This window comes from Haliotis asinina, chromosome 2 (assembly GCF_037392515.1).
Source record: "Haliotis asinina isolate JCU_RB_2024 chromosome 2, JCU_Hal_asi_v2, whole genome shotgun sequence".
NCBI lineage: Eukaryota > Metazoa > Mollusca > Gastropoda > Lepetellida > Haliotidae > Haliotis > Haliotis asinina.
The window spans coordinates 18057357-18069451 of record NC_090281.1 but is presented as its reverse complement, the minus strand read 5'-3'; the positions used below and the strand labels follow the sequence as shown (position 1 = coordinate 18069451).

At 39.5% G+C, this 12095-nt stretch overlaps 1 protein-coding gene across 1 annotated transcript; it reads right to left on the bottom strand.

The window, feature by feature from the left end:
- Positions 1–3583: 3583 nt before the first annotated feature.
- Positions 3584–5775, bottom strand: LOC137273349 (uncharacterized). Its single transcript, XM_067805959.1, has 4 exons — positions 5710–5775; positions 4472–4647; positions 4220–4280; positions 3584–3939 (listed from the first exon to the last, which is right to left on the bottom strand). Exons 1-4 carry the CDS (start codon positions 5750–5752, stop codon positions 3614–3616), a joined length of 606 nt encoding a protein of 201 aa, XP_067662060.1. The 5' UTR covers positions 5753–5775; the 3' UTR covers positions 3584–3613.
- Positions 5776–12095: the final 6320 nt, after the last annotated feature.

The window sequence follows — 12095 nt, the reverse complement described above, 5'->3', positions numbered from 1 at the left end:
TATGAAAGAATTCCAAAAGACATTGAAGATTTTACAAGAGTTTAAGAATGGATCTCGTTCCTCAATCAAGACATTCAAATGTGGCAAATTCACAGATTAATCTTAAAGGGACTGTGAATTAATGCTTCAGCAACATATTGGATCAACCGTTTTTGTGACTGTAAACTCTGGGATGCAATATGATGTGTTAAGTATTCATTGACTTTGTGTGGTTGTTTACTAATCTCACAGTTATTTTTGCTCGAACTTATTTCTGGGTTAACATTTATATTACAATGCTGAAATCTCCTTTTCTGTTACATATTGTTTAGTTTCGATTTCCAGAATTTAAAAGACTATCCTTCTTAATCACCAAATCTTAAGGTATTTTGTAGTTAGCATTCCTAGCTGCAAGTGAATATAAAGACAGTTACCATAGTAACCCCACCGTCAAATTCGTACTATATTTTCTACTATTTTTACTCGATTGCGTACAAACCTCGGTTGTCTTAAGAACAATGTAAAATCACCTATCGAACGCTGAATGGAATTTTGATCACGATGGATAATATACTTAAATCGTTGTCGTTTTCTTGAACGGTTCATTTTCAATTCCATGTAATCGAAAGCCAATCGGAAGCATTAGATAATCTGTCACCGCTTTACAAACAATATCCTGTTTTGTCAAGGGTTACTGTGGAATATAAACGATTTCGAATAAATGCGTCCTCTACGGCAGGTGGTCAAAGGGAGGTAACTCTACTGTCAGATAGTTATTCCAGCAAACGAAATGTTTCAAAGTAATCATCACTTAGGTTAAAATTCCTAAAGACGCAACATGGAGGCCGTATGAACACGTGGTTACAATGACTAAGTCTAGCCAATCAAATATTGAGCAGGCCTTAAAAGACTTCAGTATCTAATGCTGGCAAACCTTAGGCTGTCGAAACAAAACAAAATAGTGAACAGTAGTACTGAAGTTTGAAAATATGTTATATTCGTGTTGTTTATCTCGCTTCTTTGCAGAATTAGGGTGGTAAGTCATATAACGTTTACAGTTTGACATGATCGGCACAAACCACCACAACCCATTTCAATTGCATCCGTACCCTGGCTGTTAGAGAAAAGGACAAATACGCACACTTAGCAGTTATACAGACATGAACAGAAGGACGTTTGGAAATGATGTCACATATGAAGTTTATTTATCACTGTCTTCACCGTGGGTGATAATGTCGTAATTTATACGCACCAAAATGTTGAAAATATTGATTTTCATATTCATTTCTTATCATGACCCATGTCTCACAACCTGAGATGCCGCAGGACATGTTTTATTGGAGTGCTGTCGAGACATCATGAATACGTTTGTTGATTACGGACTTGGAACATGATCAGTTCTTTGTCCATATATTTTGGAAAGTGCTTAAACGTTACTCTATCATTGCTATCGCTGTGAGGTGTACGTTTGTGCAGTTGTTTGAACAAATAACAAATGGTAAAAGATGGTACCTTTCAGACTTTGTCATAGGAATTTTGGTTGTTTCTGGGAGATATTTCACACGTTATTCTTTATCCAATTTATTTACATTCATAATTAAATATTTATAACGAATACCAGTTTCGTGTAGATATATCGAAATCCTGACAAAGATGATACATTATCCTCTAAATGTTTACGAACGTACTGTAAAACCAATCTATGTAAGTAATGACGCGTGTTTGCCGACTATCATATAATGTGCAGCTAAAGTGACACCAATAAAAACATCTTGCAACATAACTGTCATATCTTCTGACTCTCGATTTGAAGATTAACGATGATGATTTTAGTTACAGATTAAATTATTATTATATTATATTAAATGCTGTTCATTTTAAATCTGTATAGATCAGGATTCACCACACAATGGAGATATGTGCCCGTTGTTTTCATGAGTCTGTGAGTGTTCAAAGTTCACCCGATGACTTAACATGAAGTCGTCAAACAGTTCGGTGAGTGTGAGGCGGCGACTTAATGGAATATGTTTACAAAACAATAATCCGACAAGCCGACAACCCAACAATCCGACAATCCGACAATCCGACAACCCGACAACCCGATAATCCGTCATAGCATATTGCATCACGTACACGAACACAGGCTTGCTCGCATCTCATCATGATTTGTTTGTGGCACGTGTTTCCGGATTCTCAGATAACGAATATTATAAAGGACCACAAATTACGTTATCAAAACATTTTATACTTAAGACATAGAAATACAATTACAGTGTTACATAAACAGGGAAACAATGACTGTATGTGTGAATAGTGTCCAGATCTGGTTGCATAAAAAGAAAGTCATTTTCACGACAGAGGCGACAGGATTGGGACTAGAGAGCCGTATTATTAATTTTATGAATTCTACCAATGTGTACTTTACTTCCATTGCATATGTTTTGGATTCACGTTTATGGAATAAGAATAGCTAAAATGTGATAAAATTAGCACATAAAATAGTGGCACATTGTGTATTGTACACATAATGCATACACGAATGCAGGAATCCCCGGAAACACTCACACACGCACTCATTCTTTCTAATAATACATCTCTAATTAGCGTGAAGAATCCGCTACAGACGTAAACATGAAGCACTCACTTCGTGGAGAATGTTTGCAGGACAACAAACTGACAATTCCACAGACCGACACCATTCGATGGTGTTCGTGGGGGAGCAGTTGATAAACAACACATTTCACATTATACGACTCTTGAAGCATTTAGTACAGAATGAGCATTTTGATGTATGCGAGTTTGGAACATAGGAGTAATCAGACTGTTGTGTTTGTTAGATTAATAGTCGTGACGTCATTGTATGACACACAATCACCAAAGTCACAAATTCTGACCACCAACTCTCTTCGGTTGTGTTTTGCTATATCGACATAATACTGTGAAGGACTCTTTACTCTGCTAGATATGGTGTTATAACATCCCGTGATCAATATCCGCGACAGATGGAACTACAACAGATGGACTTTCAGTGACTACTCAGAGACTAACAAAGTGAATGTGGAACGGTTTCTTGTTTGATCACCATGACATTGGGTCCAAATTCGATTCCAACTGACTCAAGCCCAATAACAATATGTTTTGGCACAAGGCTGCGATGCTTCTTTGACACGCTCTCAAACTGTCTTTCAGCATTATCGATAACTAGGTCCTGATTGTGGTACACACCACACATGACTAAACAACCGTATAAACGTCTCACACACCGGAATGCTGCACGCCACATACCACAAAACAAGAACATGCGTGAGATTAAGCAGAATAACTTGCAGTAAAATACTACACAATACAATGCATAACATATAACATGAAAAATACAACAGGACAATGAGGACAGAATCGTAGTTTAGGTTCAATATTAATTCTAGAGACATGTGAAACATGCATTTACTTTGTATGGGTTGAGCACTGAGTCTGGTACAAATACGTGAGCATTCCCAAGAGCACGTGCAAAGCTTAGTTAAGTCATCATTCTACGTTTATCTGTCATGTCCAGGAATCTGAGTAATTTTCAAAGTGGATAGTTTCCTGTGGAGAAAGGTACCAAGTTGCTTGACCGTAAAGAATTCAATGTATATCACTGAAGAATCTTGAGAATGTCCTCCCACTCAATCGTACATCTGTCTTTGCATCTCCACAATGCTCTGACGAGGACCAGGCCAGTGGCGGATCTCCCGTTCTTCTCCTTCCACTTGGTCAGCATGTGTACAATCTGCATATACAGTGACCATGGGTGTCTAACTTTACCTTGCTCCAACGTAACGAGAGTAAGTCTAAGCTCTATCCCGACAGACTCGAACTCCATACCAATGTGACTTGCAACACGTCCGAGATCTCGTGCAGATACAGGTGTATCCAGTTCGTCTTCTGTTACAGCATGTTCGTGGTTCCAAGGTGTTTGTCCTACAAAAATCACATCACACTGATCATAGTCTGTACCTGAACGTGTCGTTTTATGTATTAGACTGACATTCAAAATACACATACATGATTAATTTGTTAAAGTGTGTTAATTTTGTAATATTGAAGTCCAAGAAAAGAAGTAGTGGAAGATATATCTAATATACCGGTATGTATCAAGAAAACATCTCGGAGTACACGTGAAAGGATTGGACCTGACAAAATATATAAAACAGCAATACGTGTTTTAAATAAAAGAAACCATTAATATGATTGAACATACCTCTATGTACCAACTGGGGCTCATAGTGAGAGGCAATGTAGTTGTTTGTGTGGAATAGTTTCTGGAACCCAAACGAACACAATGAAATCTATTCATTTTGGCATGTAGAATTCACATAAAGAAAGCTGTCACTTTGTAGGGCAAAGCCACAGAGAGAGACAGGCACGCACGCGAGCACGCACGAGCACGCACACACAGACACACAGGCACACACACACAAACATACATGCATACATACATAGACAGACCTACCTGATATCGGGGCCTTGACCAGCAAAATTGTATGTTTCCCATGATGTTTTTGTTTCTGTCGAGGTAAAGTTCACGTGTGTATCGCTCAGTCATCTGTCGCAATGGGACACACACAACTGCATATATATTGGCGTATTGCGGATTCCTGCGCTGTGCGCTGCGGACGTTCGGACGATCTGAAACAAACATGTGACCACTCACTAGGACGGTTTGATTTCAGTTGCATTAAAGGACGCGTTTGAGGTGCGGTCATTTTGAGTTAGCATGCATATTCTTCACCAAGTTGTATGAAATAGAACAGACACATTCCGAGAGAGAGTCCCGCAATCTGAAGGAACAGCCGTCCTGCCACAGAATTGCTGTCGCTGTCATAGGTCAGCCCCCTGCAGTTGCCATCTTGACATGCACAAGTGTTGCCCTCGCCTTTGCCAACAAAGATGACCGGCTGCTATACGACATGACCATATGGACACCTGAAGGGCACAATGTCTGCTACTCTCCCGATACATTTAGCCATATGAGCTACAGTGTCTGTAATGTAATGCCTTATATCAATTAAATCAGGACTTTGTATTTCAATTTCCTGAGTTTACCAAGTAAAATCTCTACTGCCGTCAATCTCTTTTAGATACTGGCTTTCCCAAAAAATCGGCTATCAGTTGTATTCACCTCCTAGACCTCATATTACATAACAAGGGCCCTTATTCTCTAAACGTTCGTAGCGCCCTCAGAATTCCTACCTTTGGTCGTAGCCAGTGTGTTAAGAATGGGCTTGAGAACTTCGTAGGGCTACGAACGTTTCGAGAATAGCTAGCCAGCAGCAGTAGCAGTAGCAGTAGCAGTAGCCGCAGTAGCAGTAGCAGCAGCAGTAGCAGCAGCAGTAGCAGTAGCAGTAGCAGTAGCAGTAGACACAGTATTAGTAGATGAACTAGAAAGAAAATGGCAAAAGGAAATTTTACTTTAAAATTTGAAGATATATCCATGTGAATCGGGCCAGAGAGAGACTGAAAGAGTGAGACAGCATAAGGGATATACGTAATAGGGAGAGTCGTAAAAGAGGTGAACTATGTATATGCAATCACAGGGATCTTGAGATGATGTGAGTGACATAGAGAGGTAGGGACTACGTGGGAGAGTGGGTGTTTGCGACGGTGCACGACATAATAGGCGCGTCCGTCATGGTACACTGGACAGTGGCACATGTCGATCTACATTCATGCATACACTAACATACTCACTGTATACGGGTAGCACAGACAGCATAACGAGACACAGCCACATGACTATGAGGTATATACATGTAATGTGTAAACTCCGTGTGTGTCAAGATATAGTCAAATACTTCCGCATTGGGGAAACCCCCCGCATCACGATATGACGACGCAACATTTCCACTTTGAAATGTTTTTGAGTTGTCTATCAGGTGTATGACAAGCTTTGAAAAGTATTTTAATCATCTCAGGTACATACATACATACATACATACATACATACATACATACATACATACATACATACATACATACATACATACATACATACATACATACATACATACATACATACATACATACATACACGCACGCACACACGCACACATGGACGATCCCTTTTCCATCTGAGGTAAAGGTACAAATACACGTGACCACTCACTGGGCCGGGTTGTTTGTTGTTTCAGGTGTGGGCACATTGAGTTAGCTTTGGTATTGCCCACCATATGGTATAAAACAGAACAGTCTCATTCTGTCAGCATGCCTACAAGAATGCACTCACTCACTCATTCACTGATTGAGAAGAACGTGGCGTCGCTAAATTATTTCTCAATTACTCTGTATTTCGTGTTTGTATTGTAACAGCAATGAATTGTTAACTCTACATTGTTTAGTGGCTACTGGGGTAGCCGTATTATTACTTTATATACAAACACTATATTGTTTAGTGATGGTTGTAGAGTGCACATTGTATGTACACTCACATGGGGTGATATTTAGGATTGTTTATTTGATAATGATTAACTCTACGTTGTTTTGTGGCTATTGTAGATGGCATAGAGTGTGTCGGGTAACCTACCTATTGCATTACGTGCAAATATTATGAAGTGTAATGACTGTTTTAGAACGCAGATTGTATGCACGGACATGGGGATGATATCTGGATAGTATAGAGTGTGTCAGGTACCCTACTTGTTGAGTTACGAGCTAACACTATGCTGTTTAGTGACTGTTGAAGAATGAACGATGTATAGGTTGCATGGAGTGTATCGGGTACCCTGAATATCACATTGCGTTATGAGCACTATGCTGGTTGGTGCTACATGAACGCCCATTGGATTGAAATGTAGTACATTGAGCTATTGTATTGCGTTGTGATTAATGTGAAAAGAATTTACATGCAGTGTTTATTTACTTTGAAAGCTGATTGATAACTATTATTGTAATCCATACTATTATGGAATGATAATGTACAAATCATCGTGTCACTCCTTGTTTATTTTATTCAAGGGCTGTGTTGTTTTTTGGGCTGGTATAGTCATACGTCTTGCCAAGCGACCTAATTCCCCGAACTTGAGACACAATCTGTTTGCACGCCTATGCGAATGCACTGTCTCACTAATTCACTAAGAGAGAGTAGTTAACGCATGGATTCTCGGATTTCGTTGTGGCAGTGTAGTCAGCAACATCTTAAACCGTACTACACATTTAATCAAACTATAATGAAATTTATATGACAAACCCTACACTTGGATCTCAGTATCAGACACTCTTCACACCATGTTGCTTACACACAGGAAAAGTTAGAAATGAGTGGCAACCTCTGCGCCATGTTGTATGAGAGGTGTGATGTTGTTTGAAAGGGACAGATGTTAGTAATAGTGAGATGTAGGATAACAAGGAAATAAAGTGAAATTCGGAATCCTGTGAGAAATAAAGCAGTTTTGGAATACCAGACTGACTTGTGTATCACTTGACAGTGACAAGAATACATTGTTTATACACTTGTTTATTGTTTATACACTTGTTTATTGTTTATACACTTGTTTATTGGAACACTAAATTGAAATTCATCAATAACTAAACATATATCTTGTCTGAATAATGTAGGTGTTTTCTTTTCATTGATGAAAGTAGTGTTTATCGTGGTTGAACAAGTAGCTAAACAGCATTTCCAGTGTATGCTGGGGCCTCTAGTTTTCTGCTCTGTACTTCAAATCCCGATACACCATACGAATGTCGACATGACTGTTTTGAATGAACTCATCATATGATAACTAACGACCAGTTGTACAATGAACCACTACTAATTCTTTTTTTGAATTATTTTCATGTTCACCCATATATTTATCCTCGGTGACCTGGTGACAAAGTAAGGATAAACCCTCTCTGCTGTCACATATAGCGATGTGTTATTTATAACCTTCATTGACATGTGTCGGATTTTCGGACTGGGAAGTCACACTGTGTAGTTGTGCGCATTCATACGTGGTTAAAATACTCAATCAAAATTTTAGCTTTCAAATACACAATAAACAACATATGCGTAAGTGAATGCGTAGTCCCGTTTGAGGTGCTGCTGACTTCGCTACCACAACGAAATCCGAGAATCCGGGCGTTGATACAATATAATGAAGAATATTCAAGCTAACTCAATCTGCCCACACCTCAAACACGTCCTTTAATGCAACTGAAAATAAATCGACCCAGTGAGTGGTTACATGTGTTTGTACAGTCGAGCTGATATCAGAAAGATTGTCCGGGGTCCGAAAATCCGCAGTGAATACTAGAATTGACTGGTATCGATATGCACAAGGCCAGTCGACACCCAAGGTGGGGAATCCCCCTATACTCCAATATATAAGGAATTGTCTGTGTCCCATTGCAACAGATGACTGAGCCATAAACACGTACATTTGATCTCGACAGAAACAAAAACATCATGGGAAACATACCATTTTGCTGGTCAAGGCCCCGATATCAGGTAGATCTACATGTGTATCCATGTATGTTTGTATGTATGAATTTGTGTGTGTGTGTGTGTGTGTGTGTGTGTGTGTGTGTATATATGTATGTATGTTTGTGTGTGCGTTCGTGCGTGTGTGTCTATGTGTGTGCGTATGTATGTATATTTCTCTCTGTCTCTCTCTTTCTTTCTCTCTGTTTCTCTCTCTCTTTCTCTCTTTCTCTCTCTCTCTTTCTCTCTCTCTCTCTCTCTCTCTCTCTGACATTGCCCTACAAAGTGACAGCTTTCTTTATTTGAATTCTACATGCCCAAAGGAATATATTTCATAGTGTTCGTTTGGGTTCCAGAGACTATCCAATACAAACAACTACATTGCCTCTCACTACGAGAACCGGTTGACATGTAGAGGTACGTTTAATTTCTCTTATCTAAAAGACGTATTGTTGTTTAATATTACTGTATCAGGTCCAATCGTTTTATGCGTACTCCGAGATGTTTTCTTGATACATACCGGTATATTAAATACATCTTCGACTACTTCTGTTCTTGGACTTCAATATTACAAAATTAACACACTTTAACAAATTAATCATGTATGTGTATTTTGAATGTCAGTCTAATACATAAAACGACACGTTCAGGTACAGACTATGATCAGTGTGATATGATATTTGTAGGACAAACACCTTGGAACCATGCACATGTTGCAACAGAAAACCAACTGGATACACCTGTATCTGCACAAAATCTCAGACGAGTTGCAAGTCACATTGGTATGGAGTTGGACTTACTCTCGTTACGTTGGAGCAAGGTAAAGTTAGACACCCATGGTCACTGTATATGCAGGTTGTACACATGCTGACCAAGTGGAAGGAGAAGAACGGGAGATCCGCCACTGGCCTGGTCCTCGTCAGAGCATTGTGGAGATGCAATGACAGATGTACGATTGAGTGGGAGGACATTCTCAACATCTTTCAAGCACCATATACAATAACTGTGTAATCAAAATTCATGTTCATAAAACGGACTGCATGTACGAGAAGGGGTAAAGGGAATAGCAAAGTGAGTTTCCACAATGTTTGTGTTTTGTCGTGCAAGCGACAGACTGATCACTGTTCACATGTACATCTATCATTGCCCCGTGTTATAACATTCTTATCGTATTTGTGTAACTGTTTTAAATAACCTACTGTGTTGTCCTTTGTAATATCCGTAATCCGAAAATCCGGAAACATGCTTGCTTCACAAACACAACAATGCATTAACAATGTCCCCGTCAGTCAAATTGAACAGTCTCATAATTTTTAGAATATTCTTCCAAGTTTATTGTTAACTGTCGGCTGTCTTTTAAAAGTATTTAAGCAAGATTGTTGCCGATCGTAGTATCTTTCAGAATTTATTAATCGTTACCACTGTGGTGACTTGATACAAGAACTGTGTTCCGTGTCCAACCGTGTCCTGCTATTTTCTGGTAAGGATATACGACTGGTCGGTGCTTGTTGCGTTTTAAGTTTGGTGATACCAGGTCGTGTTGAGCAGCGACGGAGGTTTGAATTCACATGTACCAATAGATGCACGTCATTAATGCATGGGCAGGGAGACATGAACATATCTTTTTTTACATGTTATTTATGTATGCACTAATACATCGAATTAACGTCTAAATAACACCGAATTAGAGCCAGTTTATTGAGACAACATTATTTATTATTAGTCGTATCAGGTTGGTTGCTCTCTTTAAGATGTACCTATACATTTGTACTCGTGGCCAAACATCCGAGAAGTGCCTCGCATTAAGTGAATCCTCTCTTACAGCCTTTAAATAACTTCCTGATCAATCTTTGGGAAAAAGAAGAGTACGCTGTACATGCATGTAAGGTATAGAACATAGAACATAGAACATACACACTCACTCTAAATGAAGGGGTGAGGAATATACTCGTATTATTGTGTCGAAAGAGGAATTCCGACTGTAAGAGACTGTAAGAGAACCAGGTGTGAAACAAACAAACACCACAAATTGTGCTACAGTTAACAATTGTATCCTAATATTAACAGTTCCAAAACCAGTACGAAGATGTAACTATGGCAGTGCAATCTTATGTAGTGCACAACAACAGAGGCAAGTTAATAACATGTCGGAGATTACAGCACTACAGATAATGATGGCGATGTTCTTTACTCAGTAGGCGACTAACGGGATCGGGTGGTCAGGCTCGCTGACTTGGTTGACACATGTCATCGGTTCCCAATTGCGCAGATCGCTGCACATGTTGTTGATCACTGGATTGTCTGGTCCAGACTCGATTGTTTACAGACCACCGCCATATAGCTGGAATATTGCTGAGTGCGGTGTAAAACTAAACTCACTCACTCACTCACTCTTTTCTCAGTAATTATACACACGCTAGGGCTGGACAAGATATGATCATCTTCTGACGAGATGAGATGCAACATGAGATACGACGCAACAGCCAATTCTCTTTTATTACTCGCCCGTTGAAGACACTGCAGTGTAATATATTTACGACAATATTGCACTAGTGTAATACCGCTTGGCGAATGACGTCAAAATGGTTCAAAGTTGTGATGTCACAATGCTAATGTCGATGTCGCAATTTTACTAGCCCTTGCTTGACTCGCGGAAAGCTGAGAGTGATCACACTGTATGGAATATCGCGGCAGTTGCTGTCAATTTATGTTGGCGAGTAATAAACAGAATACTAAACTCGCTTCCGTGAAATATCATTTATATTAAACTCGTTAAAGATTTAGTATCAAACTCGCTTTCCCTTGTTTGATACCAAATCATTAACCCGTTTAATAAAACTGGTATTACAAGGAAGGTCGTTTAGTATCCTTTATAAATACAGCAGAAAAAAGGATATAAGGAATATTCTGTGAAACAGAACTCAGCAATACTCCTGCTAGAAGGCGGCGATCTATAAATAAATCGAGTCTGTACCAAGCAATCCCGTGATAAACAGCATGAGGACTGGTCCACGCAAATGGGATTCTATAAGTTAGCGAGCCTTCCAGTTAGTTGTCTCTAATTCCAAACATTGATTGCTGAAGACCAAGTTTGTACAAATATAGCCCGTCTAAATATGGTACTCCACTCCTTATTGAATCTACGGGTACAATGTATATCAGTTGAAATGAACACAACGTTTAACACTACATCACAAAACGGTAAAGCTGAAATGAGCGAAATGTAAAGCAAAATACATCATGCAAACGGCCAGTTTACGTGAACGTTTGTGCGTTCTTGTGGCGGGTGCCAAAGGTGCAACTAGATGCAATAATTGTGTTCTTAATACATATTATAGCGATTTGAAACTGCTCCATGAATACGAGGGTGGTGGGACAGCGTTGTGGTTAATGCGTTCGCTAGTGAAGCCGTAGACCGGGTTCGATTCCCCACATTGCGTCAGGTCATCTTTACAATTGGGCAGTGGGGTAGCGAGAGGTTAAAGGGGTCCTGTGTCACTCCGCCGACCCATTCGTGAAGCCCATTTCACGTGTCCCCCGCCGTGATATTGCTGGAATATTGTTAGCAGAGGCGTAACACCAAACTCAATCGTAGACTCATTACGTTTATGTCCCGTTTGTTGTATGGCATCAGGAACTTTTGACGTACACGAATTCTGGATTGGATTCTGATGCC

Bases quoted from the DNA above. Each gene is read 5' to 3' on its own strand.
- LOC137273349 (XM_067805959.1), bottom strand. From the start codon at position 5,752: ATGTGGCTGTGTCTCGTTATGCTGTCTGTGCTACCCGTATACA. The intron at 4,281-4,471 runs GTAGGTCTGTCT...TTTGGGTTCCAG, and splicing joins GGTCAAGGCCCCGATATCAG to AAACTATTCCACACAAACAA. The intron at 3,940-4,219 runs GTATGTTCAATC...TGATTTTTGTAG, and splicing joins GCCCCAGTTGGTACATAGAG to GACAAACACCTTGGAACCAC.